Source organism: Coregonus lavaretus, assembly GCF_964263955.1.
Source record: "Coregonus lavaretus genome assembly, chromosome: 24".
Classification (NCBI taxonomy): Eukaryota; Metazoa; Chordata; class Actinopteri; order Salmoniformes; family Salmonidae; genus Coregonus; species Coregonus lavaretus.
In genome coordinates, this window is record NC_140011.1 from 15,198,006 (window position 1) to 15,222,855 (window position 24,850).

General features: G+C 42.4%; 1 protein-coding gene across 5 annotated transcripts in view; it reads right to left on the reverse strand.

Moving 5' to 3' along the window:
- Positions 1-722: 722 nt before the first annotated feature.
- LOC311100108 (phosphatidylserine decarboxylase proenzyme, mitochondrial-like) overlaps positions 723-24,850 on the reverse strand; it is a gene marked incomplete at its 5' end in the record, with an annotated part of 43,995 nt that continues 19,867 nt past the window's right edge. For 2 of the 5 annotated variants that reach the window (XM_084140863.1, XM_084140860.1), the window contains 6 exons: positions 723-3,119; positions 4,366-4,526; positions 12,321-12,470; positions 12,761-12,908; positions 18,703-18,939; positions 21,585-21,750. In XM_084140863.1, the coding sequence (XP_083996989.1) occupies positions 2,895-3,119; positions 4,366-4,526; positions 12,321-12,470; positions 12,761-12,908; positions 18,703-18,939; positions 21,585-21,698 (1,035 nt within the window). In that variant the 3' untranslated portion in view covers positions 723-2,894. The remainder of the gene's footprint in view (positions 3,120-4,365; positions 4,527-12,320; positions 12,471-12,760; positions 12,909-18,702; positions 18,940-21,584; positions 21,751-24,850) is intronic. The other 3 variants (XM_084140861.1, XM_084140862.1, XR_014609797.1) reach the window with 2 other exon arrangements.

Below are 24,850 nucleotides of genomic sequence, written 5' to 3' on the forward strand. Positions count from 1 at the left end.
AAACCCAGAGTGCATTGAGTGAATGTTGGAAAAAGACCTTGGTTCCTTTCTAAACATAGCAATGTGAATACAAAGGGGACTCGGACCACTAAATCGGTGAAGTGAACTGGCAAAAGAGTTGAGTCCTCATTCAAAAGCAAGGGCAGTGTGAATACAAAGAGAACAGAGTTATTTTTCTGTTTTACCCCAGAGTTCACTTTAAAGAGGACTGAGATCAGTTCTTTTAAAAGAGGACTGTGAAAACACCCTCACAAACACCGCTCAAGCTCAGATAGCTCAGCCGCCGTTAATCGCACAGGCTAATGGTTGGTATCAGCGGGTGCAGAAGAAATAGAAGAATACATTGCAAAAAAGAAGTCTGTAGCTCAAACACAATGTTTAAAAGGGGTTGGAAGCACTAAAACACACTGGTGTGCCCAGGAGAGCTTAGTGCAAGTTGTTTCACCACACTATTAGTCAGATATTTCTTGATCCTTCTTACTATCAACATTAGGATAGGGGAATCTGATCCTAAACCTGTGGTTTAGGGTAACTTCTACCTCAAGCTAATTTACATACCAGACCATTGCTCCCATTACCCAAACATTTTTCCTTGTTGTTCTCCAATCAAATCACTCCTCTAACATTAATATCGAGCGGGGGTTAGCTCCAGAGATCAACTCTAATCCTGTAATGTGTGAAGTAAATTTTCTCATCACACGCCTACACACATACAAAAACAATTTTTTTAAGAATACGCAAAAATTTATTAGACATGTTTTCTTGCTTCTAAAAAAAATGTGAGATTAAAATCTATGTAGTGTTGAATGAGTCACATGATTCAATTATATTACAATGTACATATAAAAACAAGTATGCAACAGGCAGTGGCCAGGCCAGACCCTGGCATTTTGGTTTCTGTATGCGACACTATTTGTGGAACGATGACGTAGCCAAGGGGTTTGGTGTCACAGGCATCTCCCCGGTCCATCATGTCTGTGACCCCCGCTCGCCATACGCTAGAGGTCAAAGTTCCTTTACCGAGGGGTCAGAGTCAGAGGAGGTCTCTACCCCCTCAAACAGAGCAATAAATAGTTCAGCAGCAGAAACACAAAGCGCCAGAAAGTCCACATTTGTTCAAAGCATTTTTTTTTGAATACATCGAAAAACAATAACCAAAAAACACTGCATTTTTGGCACTACTAGAAAATCTAAACAGAAATACAGAAAAAAATATAGCTTTAAATAGCTCAGCCCTGGGCATCTGAATGTTCCGCCAAGGGTGTCACAGTCGTTAGTATTGATATCAGCATACGTTTTACAGTCTTAACAAAATATTTTAGCCCAACTTATTTTAATATTATCACTGGCAGATACCTTCTAGTTTAACAACTTATTCCAATTCAACCGAACAGCAGAAGACAAAAAGTACCAGTTTGCACATTCTCTCCCATGATCCTACCACCCGTGCTGCACGTAGGCATGGGTTTGTTTTTGTAACGATGGTCAGATAAAAGGTATGGCTCCATTCAGAGGAATACATCAGGATTTAGTCCATTCATGAATTGGGTTAGATTAACACACGTTATAAATCATCATCATCTTCATAGAAATCACTGTAGTCATCACTTCATTATCATATGTTAAACAATGTCTAATCTAAATGTGACATACCCCTTTTAGCAGTCATTTAGGGTTACAGGAGCAGTAAATTGGCAGCAGGCAGCACTACTAGCTACCACTAATGATGATTAATAATGCATGGCTGGGATGGCAGAGATCATACACCATGAGCTTAATACAACAGGGTTGCATTCATTAGGGCACACCGTAGCAAAACGTGTTTTTTTTTTACCAGATACCAAAAATAAGCAGTTCCTATTGGCCCAAGTCCAGGTACTCCTGCCTGGTTTCAGACAGTTTTCTTCTGGCGGGTGCCTAATGAATACGACCCAGACACATTTGACTGGGAGGAATCGTAACAGTATTTACCTCCATGACAGGGAGGGGGGAGGGGAGGTCCACATAATCATCCCAACACAAGCACCTTCTCTGGGGATGGCAGAAGAGGGAGAGCCAGCAGTGCGGACGGAGAGTGTGTGTGAGAGACAGAAGGCATTCAGTATCAGAGTGAAGGAGGGAGGGAAAGAGGAGGAGAAGGAAGGGGGTAGCTGTGTATATCGTCTCTGGTACATTCCTTCGTGGTGTGTTTACTGTAGGTGTGTATATTGTATAGGGAAGCCTGTCCACATGATAGTGGCTGTGTGTGACAGGGGTTACCCTGTGTGTGGCTGTGTCTCGCGGCTCTCTAGCCTGGTCCCAGATCTGTTTGGGATGTATGGCCAACGGTTATAGGAGTTGGGCTACACGGCACTAAGCAGATCTGGGACCAGGCTAGTGCTGCTCGTGTCTGAAACCTCAGAGGAACTCCCCATTGATGAGGAGACCCCTGACAAAAGGCAATATGGGTCAAATGTATCTAAAAAATAATTTTAAAAAATAGGTTAATAAAATGTAACTAATTGCTGTAAACTATCTTGCTTTTGCTGGTCTATCTTACTGTTGTTGGTCTAGGTACTGGTTCTAATCAATTGTCAAAATAAGTAAATAGTTAATTGAAATTAGTCGATGGAATGGGGAGACCCCCTTGTTGGTAAAGCAACAGTGGTGGCTTGTGAGTTTTCGCTGTGAGTCAGTCAGTGCATCGTATGGATAGCCGTACGTCTTTCAATTTCAATGTACAGTACAGTGCATGTACTGAATGTCAGTGTATGAATGAGTACGTGTGTGTCAGTCAGTTTGCAAGTTAGCCTGTACGCTTCCCCTCAGATCTGTACACACACGTTAGCGTGTCCATCAGTTTCTTTTAGTTTAGCCGTTTCCCCCAGAAAGTGTCTCTGGTTAGCCATCTTGGCTCACATAGTCCCCAGGGGTTCTCCGTAGCGGATCTTCTGGCCAGCCTTCAGGTTGAAGGTGAAGTCGTGCGGAGCCTCGAAGAGCAAGACGATGGTGGAGCCCAGGTTGAACTCTCCCAGGTGCTCCCCTTTCCTCATGCTCACGCCCTCCTGGTTGTTGTTGGACAAGTAGCTGAAGTCGTTGTACGAGCCTTTGCTGTAGCGCGGGCTGTTGGTCCGCAGCTCCTGGTGGGGGGGGGGGGGAGATCAGTTTAGTAAATATTTGAGGAGAATAGTTTAATTGGACTAATCCCCATTAGACTATGAGCAGTGCAGCTGAATGAGGTCATATCCTCCTGTTGTGTTGTTGACTACGCCCAGGTTGAAACAGCTTGTATAACTGGCCTCCTCCTCGCTCTTCATCTCATCGTCCCTTCTCATCTCGTCTTGCCTCTCCTTCCCTCCCAATCCCCCCTCCTCTACTTTTTACTCCCTTCCCACCTGGTCAAGGAAAAATGTAGGGCCTAATCCTATACCAACTGAATCTGGAATCCTATGACTAGGGTCCAAAAACTAGGGAGTTTTTCCTGGTCATGTCACAATGTCACATGATAAGGAGAAACTCCTGACCCCATCTATTTCAGATGAAACAGGAGACAGCAGGCTGCGCCAGCAAGCAGAACGTCCGTTTATTGCCCTCCTCTCTGTTTACTGTCACAGGGAGGCAGCCCAGTGGAGGGTTGAGCCAGAGGACCAATCGCATTAGCCTGTCTGCAACCGAAGCGGAGATCCTATTGACCTCTAACCCCTACAGTAGGGAAGTGTGAGGGTGGGCTTTTAAAATGTCCACGTCATCCTAAGCCTCTGGTCTAATCAATGGGAGTCTACGGGACATCAGTCAGTTTAAACACAGTGAGTGGGAAGATTAAATAGGCCTACCGGTGTGTGTGTCGGCAGCTTAGGGAAATGGCCTGACGTAAAGGTATGTGAGACAGGAAGCAGAGGGAGCTGAAGGGAGTGAAAAGAAGTGGAACATGGCTCAGAGAGACAAGGGGTCAGTAACCCTGAGTCAGGCTGGCCCACTCGCAGATTTATGTCACACTGACTTTGTACTGCATGTACTGTTATGTCCTAATGGGTTAAGCAGGTGACCTTTGTCTCTGTCCTCACATTATCAGAGAAAGAGGTCACCATAAGTAGTACATCTAACGCCAGTTAAAAACATGTGTACGTACACTATAACTACACTGCTTGTCAATAGTATATAATTGTGGTGTAAATACATGTTTAAGAAACAATAGTGGGACCACTAACTTCGTTGCTCTCATTCAGAACTTCCTCTATGTATGGACAATGTCAAGGTCCCTAAATACTATGACGTGGAGAGACATTGATGCTGCACTATGCACCAGCCGGCGCAAAATGGATGAGTGAGTGAGTAAATACTAAGGCAGTACCAGAATAGGTTCAGACCAGTAAACAGCCAACCAACCTTGTCAAAGTAGATGCGTATGGAGCCCACGTTGGTGGCTCCTACGGCGGTGAGGGAGAAGAAGCCGTGCGTCCACTCTCCGCTCAGCACCACCCTCTCGTTATGGCAGAACAGTTCTTTGATCCAGCGAGCCACGCCAGGGTTCACTGACATCAGAGAGCCTGGGAGGGACACAGAGAGGGAGCAGGAGGTAAATACACAGGTATACCGACACAGATACAAAACATGAGGTATAATACAAACACCGCAAGCAGCACTGTACATCCAGTGGCCAGTTTATTAGGTACACAACCCGGTTACGGAAATGGTTCGCTGCTACAGAACATGAGTCACGTGGCTGTGGCTTGCTATATAAAGCAGGCAGACAGGCATCGAGGCATTCAGTTACTGTTAGATTGAATGTTAGAATGGGAAAAACAAGTGACCTAAGTGACTTTGAACGCGATATGATTGTTGGTGCCATGCGCGCCGGTTCCAGTATCTCAGAAACGGCTGGCATCCTGGGCTTTTCACACACGACAGTGTCTAAGGTTTACTGAGAATGGTGCGACAAACAAAAAACATCCCGTCAGCGGCAGTCCTGTGGGCAAAAACAGCTCATTGATGAGAGGTCGAAGGAGAATGGCAAGAATCGTGCCAGCTAACAGACAGGCCAAAAAGATGCAAATAACGGCGCATTACAACAGTGGTGAGCAGAATGGCATCTTGGAACGCATGACTCGTTGGTCCTTGTCACGGATGGGTTATTGCAGCAGACGACCACACCGTGTTCCACTCCTATCAGCTAAAAAAAAAAAAAGCAGCTCCAGTGGGCACACAATCACCAACACTGGACAATTGAGGAGTGGAAAAACATGGCCTGGTTCGATGAATCCCGGGTCCTGTCAGGGTCAGGATTTGGCGTACGCAACATGAGTCCATGGCCCCATCCTGCCTGGTGTCAACGATACAGGCTGGTGGCAGTGGTGTAATGATGTGGGGAATGTTTTCCTGGCAACGTTTCCATGCCCCGAAGAATTAAGGCTGTTCTGGAGGCAAAGGGGGTCCGACCGAGTACTAGATGGGTGTAATTTATAAACTGGCCACTGAGTACAAAATATGATTTTAGGACTGTGCCATTTCAGATCAGATAGGAGTGAGTGGTAGGTGAATGCATGGCGAGTGAGTATGTAGAAGGATTATGATCAGAGGCGTCATGCACGTGCCCCCTCAGATTTGTCCTGTTAATATTTAATTTAGGTTGTTTCTCTGTAATACTACTAGGCACCTAATTTTATGAAGTTGGCTTTAGCTAGCCCAGATTGGGAACCTATCGCCCAACATCGTAACTACCTACCAAGAAGCCATTTCAGCCTATCTATCAATCAAGTTAGTTTGTCTTGATTTTGAATTTTAAAAGACCCCTAAAAAGGTATATCATTTATTTTAGATATAGAGATATATATATATATACACTGCTCAAAAAAATTAAGGGAACACTTAAACAACACATCCTAGATCTGAATGAATTAAATAATCTTATTAAATACTTTATTCTTTACATAGTTAACTGTGCTGACAACAAAATCACACAAAAATTATCAATGGAAATCAAATTTATCAACCCATGGAGGTCTGGATTTGGAGTCACCCTCAAAATTAAAGTGGAAAACCACACTACAGGCTGATCCAACTTTGATGTAATGTCCTTAAAACAAGTCAAAATGAGGCTCAGTAGTGTGTGTGGCCTCCACGTGCCTGTATGACCATTTTTTGAGCAATATATATATATATATATATATATATATATATATATATATATATATATATATATATATATATATATATATATATATATACTGCTCAAAAAATTAAGGGAACACTTAAACAACACAATATAACTCCAAGTCAATCACACTTCTGTGAAATCAAACTGTCCACTTAGGAAGCAACACTGATTGACAATAAATTGAACATGCTGTTGTGTAAATGGAATAGACAACAGGTGGAAATTATAGGCAATTATACCTTCAATGCTGCAGACATTTTTTGGTACCCTTCCTCATATCTGTGCCTCGACACAATCCTGTCTAGGAGCTATGGACAATTCCTTCGACCTCATGGCTTGGTTTTCGCTCTAACATGCACTGTCAACTCTTGGACCTTATATAGACAGGTATGTGTCTTTCAAAATCATGTCCAATCAATTGAATTTACCACAAGTGGACTCCAATCAAGTTGTAGAAACATCAAGGATGATCAATGGAAACAGGATGCACCTGAGCTCAATTTCAAGTCTCATAGAAAAGGGTCTGAATACTTTTCTGGGGGGGGTTTTCTCCAGAAATTTGCAAACATTAACAAAAATCTGTTTTTCGCTTTCTCATTAAGGGGTATTGTTTGTAGATTGATGAGAATAAAAAAATTTTTTTGAATAAGGCTGTAATGTAACATTTGGAAAAAGGGAAGCGGTCTGAATACTTTCTGAAGTGTGTGTGTGTACAGTGGGGAAACAAAGTATTTAGTCAGCCACCAATTGTGCAAGTTCTCCCACTTAAAAAGATGAGGCCTGTAATTTTCATCATAGTTACACGTCAACTATGACAGACAAAATGAGAAAAAGAAATCCAGAAAATCACATTGTAGGATTTTTAATGAATTTATTTGCAAATTATGGTGGAAAATAAGTATTTGGTCACCTACAAACAAGCAAGATTTCTGGCTCTCACAGACCTGTAACTTCTTCTTTAAGAGGCTCCTCTGTCCTCCACTCGTTACCTGTATTAATGGGACCTGTTTGAACTTATCAGTATAAAAGACACCTGTCCACAACCTCAAAACAGTCACACTCCAAACTCCACTATGGCCAAGACCAAAGAGCTGTCAAAGGACACCAGAAACAAAATTGTAGACCTGCACCAGGCTGGGAAGACTGAATCTGCAATAGGTAAGCAGCTTGGTTTGAAGAAATCAACTGTGGGAGCAATTATTAGGAAATGGAAGACATGGAAGACATACAAGACCACTGATAATCTCCCTCGATCTGGGGCTCCACGCAAGATCTCACCCCGTGGGGTCAAAATGATCACAAGAACGGTGAGCAAAAATCCCAGAACCACACGGGGGGACCTAGTGAATGACCTGCAGAGAGCTGGGACCAAAGTAACAAAGCCTACCATCAGTAACACACTACGCCGCCAGGGACTCAAATCCTGCAGTGCCAGACGTGTCCCCCTGCTTAAGCCAGTACATGTCCAGGCCCGTCAGAAGTTTGCTAGAGTGCATTTGGATGATCCAGAAGAGGATTGGGAGAATGTCATATGGTCAGATGAAACCAAAATATAACTTTTTGGTAAAAAGTCAACTCGTTGTGTTTGGAGGACAAATAATGCTGAGTTGCATCCAAAGAACACCATACCTACTGTGAAGCATGGGGGTGGAAACATCATGCTTTGGGGCTGTTTTTCTGCAAAGGGACCAGGACAACTGATCTGTGTAAAGGAAAGAATGAATGGGGCCATGTATCGTGAGATTGATTGAAAACCTCCTTCAATCAGCAAGGGCATTGAAGATGAAACGTGGCTGGGTCTTTCAGCATGACAATGATCCCAAACACACCGCCCGGGCAACGAAGGAGTGGCTTCGTAAGAAGCATTTCAAGGTCCTGGAGTGGCCTAGCCAGTCTCCAGATCTCAACCCCATAGAAAGTCTTTGGAGGGAGTTGAAAGTCCGTGTTGCCCAGCGACAGCCCCAAAACATGACTGCTCTAGAGGAGATCTGCATGGAGGAATGGGCCAAAATACCAGCAACAGTGTGTGAAAACCTTGTGAAGACTTACAGAAAACGTTTGACCTGTGTCATTGCCAACAAAGGGTATATAACAAAGTATTGAGAAACTTTTGTTGTTGACCAAATACTTATTTTCCACCATAATTTGCAAATAAATTCATTAAAAAAATTCTGGATTTCTTTTTCTCATTTTGTCTGTCATAGTTGACGTGTACCTATGATGAAAATTACAGGCCTCTCATCTTTTTAAGTGGGAGAACTTGCACAATTGGTGGCTGACTAAATACTTTTCCCCCCCACTGTATATATACATACATTACCAGTCAAACGTTTGGACACACCTACTCATTCAAGGGTTTTCCTTATTTTTACATTGTAGAATAATAGTGAAGACATCAAAACTATGAAATAACACATATGGAATCATGTAGTAACCAAAAAAGTGTTAAAACAAAATATATTTTAGATTTTAGATTCTTAAAATAGCCACCCTTTGCCTTGATGACAGCTTTGCACACTCTTGGCATTCTCTCAACCAGCTTCACGAGGTAAGCACCTGGAATGCATTTCAATTAACAGGTGTACCTTCGTTAAAGTTAATTTGTGGAATTTATTTCCTTCTTAATGCGTTTGAGCCAATCAGTTGTGTTGTGACAAGGTAGGGGTGGGGTGGTATACAGAAGATAGCCCTATTTGGTAAAAGACCAAGTCCATATTATGGCAAGAACAGCTCAAATAAGCAAAGAGAAACAGTCCATCATTACTTTAAGACATGAAGATTAGTCAATACGGAACATTTCAAGAACTTTGAAAGTTTCTTCAAGTGCAGTCGCAAAAACCATCAAGCGCTATGATGAAACTGGCTCTCATGAGGACCGCCACAGGAATGGAAGACCCAGAGTTACCTCTGCTGCAGAGGATAAGTTCATTAGAGTTACCAGCCTCAGAAATTGCAGCCCAAATAAATGCTTCAGAGTTCAAGTAACAGACACATATCAACATCAACTGTTCAGAGGAGACTGTGTGAAATCAGGCCTTCATGGTCGAATTGCTGCAAAGAAACCACTACTAAAGGACACCAATAAGAAGAAGAGACCTGCTTGGGCCAATAAACACGAGTAATTGACATTAGACCGGTGGAAATTTGTCCTTTGGTCTGGAGTCCAAATTGGAGATTTTTGGTTCTAACTGCCGTGGCTTTGTGAGACATGGTGTGAGTAAATGGATTATCTTCAAGACCGTTGGAAAAGCATTCCAGGTGAAGCTGGTTGAGAGAATGCCAAGAGTGTGCAAAGCTGTCATCAAGGCAAACGGTGGCTATTTGATTACTACATGATTCCATGTGTTATTTCATAGTTAGAATGTAGAAAATAGTAAAAATAAAGAAAAGGCCTGAAATGATTAGGTGTCCAAACTTTTGACTGGACAAACACACACACACACACACACACACAACCGTTCAAAAGTTTGGGGTCACATAGAAATTCTTGTTTTCGAAAGAAAACTCAACATTTTCTGTCCATTAAAATAACATCAAATTGATCAGAAATACAGTGTAGACATTGTTAATGTTGTAAATGGCTATTGTAGCCGGAAACGGCAGATTTTTTATGGAATCTCTACATAGGCGTACAGAGGCCCATTATCAGCAACCATCAGTCCTGTGTTCCAATGGCACGTTGTTTGCTAATTCAAGTTTATCATTTTAAAAGGCTAATTGATCATTAGAAAACCCTTTTGCAATTATGTTAGCACAGCTGAAAACTGTTGTGCTGATTAAAGAAGCAATAAAACGTCCCTTCTTGAGACTAGTTGAGTATCTGGAGCGTCAGCAATTGTGGGTTCGATTACAGGCTCAAAATGGCCAGAAACAAATAACTTTCTTCTGAAACTCGTCAGGCTATTCCATTGCGAGAAATTGCCAAGAAACTGAAGATCTCGTACAACGCTCTGTACTACTCCCTTCACAGAACAGCGCAAACTGGCTCTAACCATAATAGAAAGAGGAGTGGGAGGCCCCGGTGCACAACTGAGCAGGAGGACAAATACATTAGTGTCTAGTTTGAGAAACAGGCGCCTCACAGGTCCTCAACTGGCAGCTTCATTAAATAGTACCCGCAAAACACCAGTCTCAACGTCAACAGTGAAGAGGCGACTCCGGGATGCTGACCTTGGCAGAGTTGCAAAGAAGAAGTCCAGTGTGTGTTCTTTTGCCTATCTTTATATTTTCTTTTTATTGGCCAGTCTGAGATATGGCTTTTTCTTTGCAACTCTGCCTAGAAGGTCAGCATCCCGAAGTCGCCTCTTCACTGTTGACGTTGAGACGGGTGTTTTGCGGGTACTATTTAATGAAGCTGCCAGTTGATTTCCTGTGAGGCGCCTGTTTCTCAAACTAGACACTAATGCATTTGTCCTATTGAAATGTTTTGTGCACCGGGCCTCACAGGTCCTCAACTGGCAGCTTCATTAAATAGTACCCGCAAAACACCAATCTAAGATGGGAAAAAGAACACAGACACTAGACAGAGGAAGATTGGAAAAAAAGTGTTATGGACAGACAAATCGAAGTTTGAGGTGTTCAGATCACAAAGAAGAACATTTGTGAGACGCAGACCAAATGAAAAGATGCAGGAGGAGTAATTGATGCCATCTGTCAAGCATGGTGGAGGCAATGTGATGGTGTAGGGGTGCTTTGGTGGTGGTAAAGTTGGAGATTTGTACAGGGTAAAAGGGATCTTGAAGAAGGAAGGCTATCACTCCATTTCCCAACGCCATACCCTGTGAACGGCGCTTGATTGGAGGCAATTTCCTCCTACAACAGGACAATGACCTAAAGCACAGCTCCAAACTATGCAATAACTATTTAGGGAAGACGCAATCAGCTGGTATTCTGTCTATAATGGAGTGGCCAGCACAGTCACCGGATCTCAACCCTATTGAGCTGTTGTGGGAGCAGCTTGACCGTATGGTACGTAAGAAGTGCCCATCAAGCCAATCCAACTTGTGGGAGGTGCTTCAGGAAGCATGGGGTGAAATCTCTTCAGATTACCTCAACAAATTGACAACTAGAATGCCAAAGGTCTGCAAGGCTGTAATTGCTGCAAATGGAGGATTCTTTGACGAACGCAAAGTTTGAAGGACAATTATTATTTCAATTAAAAATCATTATCTCTAACCTTGTCAATGACTACATTTCCTATTCATTTTGCTATATATTTCTATTCAAACTCATTTCATGTATGTTTTCATGGAAAACAAGGACATTTCTAAGTGACCCCAAAGTTCTGAACGGTAGAGTGTGTGTGTATATATATTCTGAAGTGTTATTTTTTGTTGTTGTTGATGTTTTAGACACTAAAACTATCTCCATATATACTTCCATAAATTGTTCTAACTGGTACCGGGGGGACCTTCAGACGAGTCTTGTGAGGCGTCCTAGAACAAAACAACCGACATTTATGTGTTTCGTAAGAGGGGTCATATTAGTGTGTAGCCCAACAGACAGAAGTTGGCAGAAGAGGCCGTACCAAATTCAGACGAGTCCCGTGATGCTTGTGGGGGTCATAATAGTTTTTAGGCCAAACCATTTGGACACTACAGACGTTTTCGCGAGAAGACAGATTTTCGGGATGTCTCATGATCTGACAAACACCGCTCTAGCTCTGCCACCTTTCACCGCAGATGCGGAAGGGCGATATCGGCGGACGTGGTGGATTGAAACGCAACCCATGCAAAAAAACATATTTTAGACGGATTTTGATGGGCATTTTTTTATCATGTTAGATTTCTGCGTGGCCGCGGAAATTGTAAGAGAAGGGTAAAAAAAATAACCACCAGTCAGAATGATAGACAACAAGAGGTAGTCTTAGATATGCAGAAAAAAGTACTTTAAATAAAAACAAATTACATAGAATTAACCATAATGATTATGGCTATAGATTGCAGGAAAAAGCTGTTTCAGGTTTTTGAAAAATAATATATTCTCCAATTTACCACCCCCAGCCATCCTCACATACTTTGTGCCTCCACAGGTTTTTCGGGTGCATGACGCCCCTGATTACGATGTGTGAGTGTGTGTGTCCTGAACGTCCTGGGATTGTCCTAGCGTAGCGGAGTAATTCTGGTGTTTATATAGGGCAATTACAATGTCGAATGTATGAGCAGGACAGTCCTAATAGTGCACTGACCAGGGAAGTGTCTTCTGTGGGCCACCCTCCAGTCTGTGGGGGAGTGGAAGCAGTGGTAGTCTCCTGGAGCCAGGTACACCACACAGTGGAACAGCTCATTCCCCTCCTTAGTCACCAGCAGATCCTGGAATGAGCTGGGGTCCTCTTCATCTGGGAAAACGCACATCATTGTCAGCAGGCAGGGTGGTAAGGTGCGTCATACAAACCAATCCTAAATCCATAGCCTCTGATCTAGACAAACCAGGATTAGATGGGTCTAATTCTGCTAAAATGAATAAAAATTATTGGGGGCAAGGTGGGTCTATTAGGCCTAAAGTATCAGTTATACAGTATTTACCTACCCAATCCTTTGAGATCAACAAATCTCAAGGGGATTAAGGGTTGAATTAGGATTGGGCATTAGATCCCATTAGACATTAGGAAAGGGAAGAGGTACTCACTTGATGGCTTGATGGTACTGTTGATGGCCTCAGCCCAGGTGTGGGGTCCCAGGAAGGTCTCCAAAGAGTAGGTGACTCCTTTGACTTGCTCCACCTCACAGTTCCGCACCCGCCCAAAGTGCAGGATCTTCCCATCTGCTGGGCTGATCTGAAAAAAGTACTCAGATATTTATGGCTTCAGCCAGGGATCTACTCCTCTATGTCTATAATATACAGTCCCTTCAGAAAGTATTCATACCCCTTGACTTACATTTTACATTTTTTATATTTTAGTAATTTAGCAGACGCTCTTATCCAGAGCGACTTACAGTTAGTGAGTGCATACATTATTATGTTTTTTTTGTTTTTTTTCCCCATACCCCCCGTGGGAATCGAACCCACAACCCTGGCGTTGCAAACGCCATGCTCTACCAACTGAGCTACATCCCTGCCAGCCATTCCCTCCCCTACCCTGGACGATGCTGGGACAATTGTGCGCCGCCCCATGGGTCTCCCGGTCGCGGCCGGCTACGACAGAGCCTGTATTCGAACCAGGATCTCTAGTGGCACAGCTAGCACTGCAATGCAGTGCCTTAGACCACTGCGCCACTCGGGAGGAGTGGCGCAGACTTATTCCACATTTTATCTTGGCCAGGTCGCAGTTGTAAATGAGAACTTGTTCTCAACTGGTTTACCTGGTTAAATAAAGGTGAAATAAAATAAAATAATTTTTTTTGTTGAGTTACAGCTTGAACTCAAAATAGATTAAATATTGTTATCTCACTCATTTACACACAATACCCCATAATGACAAAGTGAAAACATGTTTTTAGAAATGTTTGCAAATTTATTGAAAATGAAATAGATCTCATTTACATAAGTATTCACACCCCGGAATCATTACATGTTAGAATCAATCACCTTTGGCAGCGATTAAAGCTGTGCGTCTTTCTGGGTATGTCTCTAAAAACACTGCACACCTGGATTGTACAATATCTGCACATTATTATTTTTACAATTCTTCAAGCTTTGTCAAGTTGGTTGTTAATCATTGCTAGACAGCCATTTAAGTCTTGGCATAGATTTTCAAGCAGATTTAAGTCAAAACTGTAACTAGGCCACTCAGGAACATTCAATGTCTTCTTGGTAAGCTACTCCACTGTATATTTGGCCTTGTGTGTTAGGTTATTGTCCTGCTGAAAGGTGAATTTGTCTCCCAGTGTCTGTTGGAAAGCAGACAACCAGGTTTTCCTGTAGGATTTTGCCTGTGCTTAGCTCTATTGCATTTCTTTTCATCCTAAAAAAACTCCCTAGTCCTTGCCGATGACAAGCTTAAGCACATTTTTACTCCTGAACTTATTTAGACTTGCCATAACAAAAAGGGGTTGAATACTTATTGACTCAAGACATTTCAGCTTTTCATTTTTTATAAATTTGTTAATGTTTCTAAAAACATAATTCCACTTTCACATTATGGGGTATTGTGTGTAGGCCAGTGACACACAAACAAAATTGAATCCATTTTAAATTCAGGCTGTAACAATTGTTTTGGGGGAAAGGTCAAGGGGTGTGAATACTTTGAAGGCACTGTACCTTTCACACCAAGACGTTTTTCAGCCAACTTTACCAATGCCGCCAACTTTTCGCAGCCTTTTCTTTATATCTGCTGGTAACAAAGCCTGTACTTTTATTTCCACCATCATGATTGCTTTATTGTATTTAAAAGTCCTGCCAACCCCTCAGTATAAACATTGCCTTTCATATTACAGTCTGACACGCATTAAATCATGAACATTCTATTGTTGTCTGACATCAAACTTGTCATTGTCAATCAGAAAGCGTCACAGAAATGCTTTTAATGCATTTATTCTCTCCATTTAAATGTATGTAGTTCTATCCTTGAGCTGTTCTTGTCCATTGTCACATAAATACTTTGGCATTTAGCCTGGCACACACTGCCATTTCATTTATTTATTTATTGACTTTGACAGATAAACATATAAAGGGCCGTATATTTAGCAAATAAATGATGGGTTACTACGCATATGTTTCTAACTTAGCCTACTAGCGATTTGTAGTTTCTGTCTTTAGTCAAAATAACTGTTGGAAAGAGCAGATTCTATAGCAAAAAAATTAGGACATGGGCTCACAAAAATGAGGCTCCATTTCAAAATAAAACGTTTGTTATATGACAGTGGTTCCACACGTTCTAAATATCATTTCTATTTTATTCTGTTATATTCCATTATATTAAATCTTACTATAAATTATAGGCCCTGTGTGTTGACTGATCAGGGCATGGGAAAGTAAAGTGTGTCTCTTGTCTGTTTAATTAACAAAATAAGAACTATTTTGCAGTCTTTCCAGTTTGCAGTCTTTGCTAGTTTGCAGTCTTTCCAGCTTCAGTTTGAAGTGACTGTGTTAGCTGTGTTGTTGTCTAGCTCCTCTGAACAACAGTGTCCTGACAAGTGAGCACATTTTCTATGCCAGGCGAAATCGCACCTCATTAGCGCATTGTTATGGATGTCTCCAAATAAATGTCACTAGAAAACAGCTTAAACAAATGCAAATGCAGCTACTTTCCTGTTATTCTGGCTGCACTTTTTGACGTGACTGTAAGTTAGCCGTAGTTGGCTAGCTAGCAAGCAAGGGATAAGAACGTTGCCAGCCAGTATGGAGCAATTCCATAGTAAGGTCAACCTGAGCATGAAAAAAACAAAATAGCTTATTTCCTAATTAAACTACTTTCATATTTACCTTGAATGTGTGTATTTTGAAGTAATGACTACATTTGGCCTTTATATTTGCCAAATTGAACGTTATTGTTACTACAAAGTAGGATACAAAGTCTCAAAATAAGTATTTTCAGTCAATTTCATAGCTTTTGGCAATGGCTTACAGAACTTGTTTTGGTACTCACATCAGTCTCCCTGTGTTTCTGACCAAGTCAGAAGGTAAATTAAACTTTTTTGTCCATTGAGTGCTAGTATAGAATTCTACAATCTAGTGGAGATAGAATGCTGATTTGAACAAGCAGTGTCACATCAGTAATGTTTTTGAGGAAAGGTTGTTATTGTGGAGGCGTTTTCGAGTATGATTGTATGCAAACTTTCTGTGCAAAGCTAACTTTCATCAAGGGCTTAGGTGATGTATAATTGGTTTCCTTTCTTTGTCAGTACTCATTTTAAGCGTAACGGATGTGACCGTTACGGACGCTTCATAACATGATCAATGACTCACTTTACTTCCTTGAGTAAGTACGGGTACCCCCCCCAGTGACAATATTGGTCTGTATCTGTCTAGTTTGGCCTGCGCAAGGTGATTTACGATCTGACAAGAAATGTCTACGAAAGTGCAAACCCTGTAACACTGGTAAGTTAAAATTCAATGAAACTTTTTTTTAAAAACAATTTCATGTAACGAAAATGAAGTTGAACCCTTCATAGGAAAGACATCAACATAATGACATGTCAATACATAGTAGAGATGAGTGAGGAATGAGTCCAGCTAGCTCAAATAAAAAAGGGAATGAAATGGGTGTATCAATCCCTGAGTCTAGGGTTAGAGGTATACACTGAGTCTACAAAACATTAAGTGACATACATGACATGCTGTACATTCTATGACATACACTGACGAGGTGAAAGCTATTATCCCTTATTGATATCACTTGTTAAATCCACTTCAAATCAGTGTAGATGAAGGGGAGGAGACAGGTTTAAGGATTTTTAAGCCCTGAGCCAATTGAGACATGGATTGTGTATGTGTGCCATTCAGAGAGTGAATGGGCAAGACAAAAAATATAAATCCCTTTGAATGGGGTACGGTAGTAGGTGCCAGGCGCACCGGTGTGTGTCAAGAACTCCAACGCTGCTGGGTTTTTCACGCTCAACAGTTTCCCGTGTGTATCAAGAACAGTCCACCTCCCAAAGGACATCCAGCAAACTTGACAACTGTGGGAAACATTGGAGTCAACATGGGCCAGCATCCCTGTGGAACGCTTTCGACACCTAGAGAGTCCATGCCACAACGAATTGAGGCTTTACGCTGCTGCTACTCTGTTTATTATTTATGCATAGTCACTTTAACTCTACCCACATGTACATATTACCTCAATTACCTTGACTAACCAGTGCCCCCGAACATTGACTCTGTACCGGTACCCCCTGTATATAGCCTCCTTACTGTTCTTATATTTTACTGCTGCTCTTTAATTATTTGCTTTTAATTTTTTACTTATCTATTTCTTACTTAACACTTTCATTTTCTTAAAAACTGCATTGTTGGTTAAGGGCTTTTAAGTAAGCATTTCACTGTAATGTCTACACCTGTTGTATTTGGCGCAGGTGGCAAATAACATTTGATTTGATCTGGCTAGTGTGGCTTGACCGGACTGGGTTATGTGTTGTGAAGCTAGCCACAATAAGGATTAGCCACAAGTGGAATTTGCGCGTCACCTTCAAAATAAAAGTCCCTATTTGAAAGTGATGCAAATGGTTACAATATCATATTTAGACTAGATAATGTTAAACACGGTTGGAGTGTTGGAATGTGGAGCAATGGAATTAGGTATCAGTCTACTCGGTGACACCCACAGAACACAACTGTGAAGAGTTTACACAAATATTAGCATAGTAACGCTTATTGCGGGAGTTTGACTGTGGGAAATCACCTCCCCAGTCAGCCTAATGTGCGTATTGACATTCATATTGCACTGTACAGCCTTACCTATGGATTGGGGATAAATGAAATGGGGTATCAGTCTACTCCGTACACAAGTGCTTTTTTCCCTCCAAAGTCCTCCCCGGAGTTATGAGACTCCAAAACATCCACATATTGTTTTCCTCTGGAATAGTGTTCAATACACATAGTAGGTTGCCTGGTATAATAATTGTTGCTCATTTCAGTGGTTTCAGAGTCCTGCAATAAGAGCTATGATGCGAATGAGCAGACTGATACCCCATGTCATTGATCCACAATCCATAGGTAAGGCTGTACAGTGAAATAAGTATGCCCCAATGCAATTCTAAAGTTTAATACATCAACAGTGTGATTTCAACAGATTGTCAAATTAACAAAGTATTTGGTTGAATTTATATAACATTTCAACATCGTTTAGCACTATCTATTCCATTATGGCATGATTCCACTATTTGTGTTCATTTGCATCACTTTCAATTAGATACTTATTTTGAAGGCGAACCAAATTCCACTATTGTGGCTAGCTTCACATAGGTGGGTCAGACCATCATTAAGCAAATACGAACTGTCTTATAAATCAGGGGTATTTTAGATGACACCTAGCTAGACATTTAGCTACTGAAACAGATTACGTAGTTTTGGGTATGCTCATAATCATTAAGGACTTGGGAGTTTTTCAGGATGAAAAATAAACTTAGTGGAGCTAAGCACAGGCAAAATCTTAGAGGAAAACATGGTTCAGTCTGCTTTCCACCAGACACTAGGAGAGTATTTCACCTTTCTGCAGGACAATAACCTAAAACAAGGCAAATCCACACTGGAGTTGCTTACCAAGAAGACAGTGAATGTTCCTGAGTGGCAGAGTTACAGTTTTGACTTAAATCTACTTGTAAATCTATTTGAGAATCTATGGCAAGACCTGAAAATGGTTGTATAGCAATGATCAACAACCAATTTGACAGAGCTTGAAGAATTCAAAAAATAATAAAATGTGCAAATGTTGCACAATCCAGGTGTGGAAAGCTCTTAGAGACTTACCCAGAAAGACTCGCAGCTGTAATCGCTGCCAAAGGTGCTTCTACAAAGTATTGACTCAGGGGTCTCCGCATTTCATTTTCAATACATTTGCAAACATTTCTAAAAACATGTTTTCACTTTGTCATTATGGGGTATTGTGTGTAGATGGGTGAATTCTGAAACAAAATGTGGAATAAGTCAAGGGGTATGAATACTTTGAAGGCCCTGTACACACGCACACTCACCACGCAGTGCGAGTCGCACACGGGCCGGACAGCCGGTTTGAGTTTCCGTCTAAAGAACTCTCCCAGGTTCCTGTATTGAATTAGGTCTTCCACAGCTGCCTCCTGCATGTTGACGCCAAACGTCCAGATATACAGACTGTAAACTGGCTTCCTCAGCCAGGTCGGTAGCTCCACCTGGTTCAGGCGACCCCAGGCCCGAGACAGCAGCCGTGTTGGGATGGTCTTGTACAGAGCAACCTGGGCCAGGGAGGGAGAGACGGTTGGGTTAATCTACACATAGCTACACTGCATCCTGGCTTCTCCCAGACCTGTTTGTGCTGTCTGGCCAAGTCCTATGCTCATTGTTGCGCAAAACAACTATAGGAGTTGGCCAGACTACACAAACAGATTTAAGACCAGGCTAACTGCTTCTCTACTGGGAGAACTCTACCAGGAGAAGCTAGTACCCTGGCAGTCGAGGCTATAGAGTTGCCTAGATCACTAAGCTTGACAAGAGTATTACAAGTATTTGCCACCCACATCACTACGTCAACTGCATCAAGGCCATGTGCAGGATATGTAGCAAGCGAGAGGTGGACAGGGTTTTAACGCGCCTGAATAGATCAAACTTTTGCACACCTGAAGTACTGTCTTCATTTACAGGTGCCTTGTAGAAGCCAAACGTGAACGTTAGAACTCGCACAGACCATGTACATTTGCAAATTAAACTCTTCCAGAGATGCAAAGTTTAAGTCGCATAGAAAGCCATCTAGTCACAGCTTTACAGACACAAACTGCACTCACCAAAACAAGGCCAAGTCTGAGCAGCAGCGTCGGTTTGAGAAGCAGCATCAAAAAAACGAAACTTAATTGAGTAGCCAATTAAATCCTGTTCTATCCGAGTTATCTTCATATCCATGAGATGTGACCAGTAGCTGAAGGAGGCGCTTGTCGCTTGACTTCTCTGCATCGTGGCGGCAGGCAGCGGCCACATGTGTAGAAGAACCTCCATCTGCTACTCCGAGATGCTTACAATGCGAAGCAAGAAATTCAGTGTGCAAGGATGTGAATGAAGTATGACAGAGCTGTCTGATGATCTCACCTCGCACCTCTCCTAGCACCTGCAAGCAGTCAGGTCTCTTTAGAATCTCCATCTACAGAGCTCCAGATGGTTTGCCGCTTGATTTGCGACTGCTGCTCGCTGGCATCATGGATGGCTTCTGCATAGTTAAGTGGATTAGTCAGCTTCTGGACCAGCTTAGCTAACCCCCCCTTTAAAAATGTTGCGAATCGGACCCGTACATGTCCTACAAGAACTCATCTGATATTATGAACTGGGTGGTTTGAGCCCTGAATGCTGATTGGCTGAAAGCCGTGGTACACCACGGTATGACAAAACATGTATTTTTACTGCTCTAATTACATTGGTAACCAGTTTATAATAGCAATAAGGCACCTTGAGGGTTTGTAGTATATAGCCTATATACCACGGCTAAGGGCTGTATCCAGGCACTCTGCGTTACGTTGTGCATAAGAACAGCCCTTAGCCGTGGTATATTGGCCATATATCACACCCCCTCAGGACTTACTGCTTTAATATAGTTGGGGTTTAATATGCACAACTTGTTTAATTTAATACAACGCCAATACTGACATATGTGGAAGCGAGCCTTGTGTTAATTCTAACTTGCTGACTGTGCACTTTAGGGATCGGCCGCCTAGGGGATCTCCCACCCCTTATCCCTGCCGAACAGCTGAAGCCCTTAACAATATTCCATCTCAAATCCAACGCGGCTACGAATAGACCGCCGGCACATTAAAAGATGCAATAAAATAGCTATTTCTTTACATGGCCTCAGATACGAGGTCAGGATAATACACATAGAACATCAGATTTCAAATAAACCTGCAATAGAATAGGATTTTAACAGGTAGGTAGGAGGGGGTCTAGAAAAGCCATTTGACCCAAATTGTTGACGGCAGGATTAAAAACCTTCAAGCTGATCCGAGTTCAGACTGTAAACAGAAAAACAAAAACGGAGAAATACAGGAGCTTAACATTGCCGATAGAAATAAAATGTATAGATCGAGCTGACAAACTGATTCAATGTGCATGATATACTTGTGTCTGTTCTACAACATTTCTATCCGAATGTTCTGGAACGTTGCGCACCCTCCTGAATTAAAGCCACACACAGGTGTTGCCTGCGGAGTCTGGATCCGCCCCACATAACTCATAGGCAGTTAGGTCCTGTAGCTCTAGAGATAGATCACAGATCTTGTCCAAACTGCAGAAAATAGATCCGCTGAGAATATTGGTGGCAGACAAGTTCTAGCTCCATGATTAAGTCCCATTTGATTAATGGTCCAAGGGAGGTGGAATAGATCAACATTTTATTAACATTAAATGCTTATTGGCTGATAAGTGAGAAACCACATCCACTCACTCGCCCCTTGACCGTGACAGCGTGAGCGAGCAGAGCAGGAGAACAAAACATTCCTCTGTTATTGTGTGGACCACACAAAGGGCCTTTGATAGGCGTTATGATAGAGTCTGTACAGAGATCAGAGCTCTGCAGGTCCATATGGGTCTGGCCATCTGTGACGGTGGAGGAGGGGGGTGCACCTCACATCAGAGCACCTCTAGCCGAGAACACCTAGGGCCACGACGCAGGGGAAACAAATTATGTTTGGTAGGAACTAACGACCATAGGGGTTATTCGAGTGGATTTGAATAGTGCCTTTTCAAGTGTTCAAGCTGTGCTTTACCTTGTACGGGAGGAACTGGTATCCTACTCCACTAGCATTATATGACTTGGTACCTCTGGATGCTGAGATTGACTTTCACACACACAAACCCACAGACAAATGCTGTTGCAGCTTGTTAGTAGGGAAGTACTCACCCTGCTTGTTGGTCTCCAGCCAACCTTGGCCAGGGGCTTGAGTGCGTCGAAGGTCAGGAAGTAGTAGAGGAAGCTGAGCGGCCATGAGCGCAGCCGCAAGATGGGCCGGGACATGCAGCTCAACTGGCCAAGACGACGCCGCAAGGCCAACTGAGGGAACTGCAACCTGCGCAACCATACAAAGCCCTGGGTTGGCACAGGTATGGCAGTGTACACAGACAGAGTCTCAGACTCACGCAAACACTGACAGACAGGACAGACTCACATTCAGACACCCACAGACTCTCTCAACCACGCACACCCACAAAGCACGTGAAAAATGACAGAATGCACATGCTTGTGTCTACGCAAGGACACGACATAAAGACGTGGGTAAATACACGTATAATGGGAAAAACTCAATGACACAACCGCACAAACAGAAATAGCTGACAGCTCCCTCTTACTTTATACTGTTCAAACACAATCACACAACACATTCCTATCGGGAAAGAGGCTACTGTACGTTCACACGTTGACTGCACATCCTCCCCAAACTCTCCTCAACCATGCAGATGATACTCTTCGACAGTATCGCATCTAAACCCCCACATGGATAGTTTCCTAAAAATTCATCATGTATTAATATTTCATACAGAATCCACTCTACTCTTCAGACTGCTTTAAGTCAAGTTAACTGTCTCCTTAAAATATCCTCATTTCTAACTCCCATCCATCCAGATCTCAATATGCCATGTTAGAATTGCTCAAAGATAAATCCATCACTTTATTCTCTTAGCCGTAGCCGATAAATGCGGAGAGGGATTTTAATGACAAACTCTGTGCTCTCGAAGTGTGGGTGGCAAACACACAGCTAAAAATGCATAGAAACAGCATATCCACCCAACAGCCAAATCCATCATCTGTGCATGACTATGCCTGGCTGCACTGTATAAGTCTATTAAAATAGGCTTCAGTGGTGGTTGTATTGTCCTGACTCTGTACAACAGGAACAACTAGGGCAGCAGTGATGCAGAGGTGGACTGGACTCTAAGGGGGAGGCCAATGTTACCTCAACAAGGGGGTCAAACAAACGTGTTGTTTAAACAGTATGGGCTAGATTAATTTTTAAAATGTCCGTTTGTCGCATTGAAGTCAAAAGGCCTGGATAACAGTTGAGTATAGAAAATATGCTATGTAAAAACAATTACTCTTTTATTTGGAAATAGGAGTTACAAACGGACAATAGCCTACAACGCAAGTGATAGCTATCGGTGTTCTAGCTAGGTTAACTAAAAATTATGCCAAAAGAATTCAGTGTGTATGGCAGGTATAGCCAAGTGACACGGAGGTGCTCCGCAAAGTCCAGAATTGAGAGAAGAGAAAGAGGTATAATACAGGCTAGCTGTATAGCCTCTGTGGGGCTATCTATAGGCCTAAAGAACACCTGTCCACTCTAATCAGGATAAAGGCAAAGCATGAGGCCAAAGCCATGCATGGTTTAGCCAATGACACCCTAACGGACATCCGTCAGTCAGCAGCACCTTAACACTAATCACTGGCACACACACACACATGCTGCCAGCTCGAGAGGACCCGTAGGCCAACAACCCTAATGACAACAATGGAGTAGGGCTGGAAACGTTCAATTGTCAAACAGTTGACCCCGACGATCTCTCACGCATGCACACACAGAAGCACACAGTCCAGAGACACACTGACATGACACACACTCAAGAGAAATACACACGCAACAACAAAAAATGGTCTAGTGACTGGCAAACAGCAGTCAGCTCCTGTCGCTCTGCTGTGTCGTCTATATTCATCCCTGTGTTATCATAGACCTGTTTGGCCTCTGTGTTGAATCAGATCAATTGAATGGTGCTTCACGGGCTGGTGTTGATGCCCCCTTTGTGAAACTGCAGCCAGTGCTGAGTGATCGTCTCCCAGCACAACCATTCACAGACACAACACTGCCAATATTGTTCCACTATCTGAATACACATGTATCTGAGGATGGCCTTCAGATCCGGAGCAGTGTGTGGAGCTGTGCGGTTCAGTGGGTCCGCACAGACAGCCGCACACACATCCCCATCACCACATTTTACTGTCTAATTTCTCAAGGGTTTGATCACCACAACACGCCAGTCATTAAAGAAAAGGCTATCATTAACACATCTGAATGATCCACAGCAAGAGATTTAAGATACGCCCGATTCTGAAAATCTGGAATGAAAATTCCTGATTCATCAGGGAAAATCCCATCTCTGATGACTTTGGCTACACGGATAGCCGGGTACGGGATGACTTCCACTGAGGCATGCTGCTGATGTGGCTGTAGGGTGCTGTGCGTAGTGTACTGGAGATCGACTGCTCTCCTCAGTCACCGCTGGCTGGCAGGCCTAGTTTGGACTGCAGAGCGTTAGACTGGGCCACTCATCCTCGCTAAGCTCTAAACAGGACAGCAAGGTTTACTACACAGCCTGGGACAACAGCCTATAATTAGATTTGTGCTAATGGAGCTAATATAGCTTTAGGGCAATTCCACAGTAACGGAATTGCGCCGAGACTCCGATTTTTCACTTAAAATGTATGCCAAACAAAAACCATGCACAATGACTACTTTTAACAATTGACACAGAACATTTTACAAAAACACATTTAAAATGGAAGAACTGTGCAGATGCCAATTTAGGTCAAACACGTTTTTTTTTTTTTATGTGTCCACGGTTTCCAAAAACTCTTAAATATCTGCTCCAAATTAAGATTCAAAAAGATGTCTGCAGAAAGAATGGGGTGTAAGCTATGACATGACACATTGACTTTGAAAAAAATAATTGCTTTTGGTTATTGAACTACTGTAAGTGAAGTGAATTTACACCCGGTAACAGAATTGCATCGTGGGTCCCTGAACTGTATAACACAGAAATGCATAATTATGGATATGAATGTAACTCTTTATAGCGATGTATACTAAATTAGGTACAAAAAGGGTAGAAATATTATTCTACACACAAACAAGACAACATTTAAATAATCAGACATGTATGTTTCACAAGGTTGGACATCAAAGTACAGCAGAGTATAGTTCAGTACAACTCTAGTGAGTTCTACTATACTGTACAAAACTATACGCTGCTTTTCTTTACTGTACTCTGCTGTACTATACTCCACTTTTCTTTACTGTACTCTGCTGTACTATACTCCACTTTTCTTTACAGTATTGTACTGTCCAAACTTGTGAACCCAACTGTTTGTGACTACTAGGATTTTCTATTGTAGCCAAT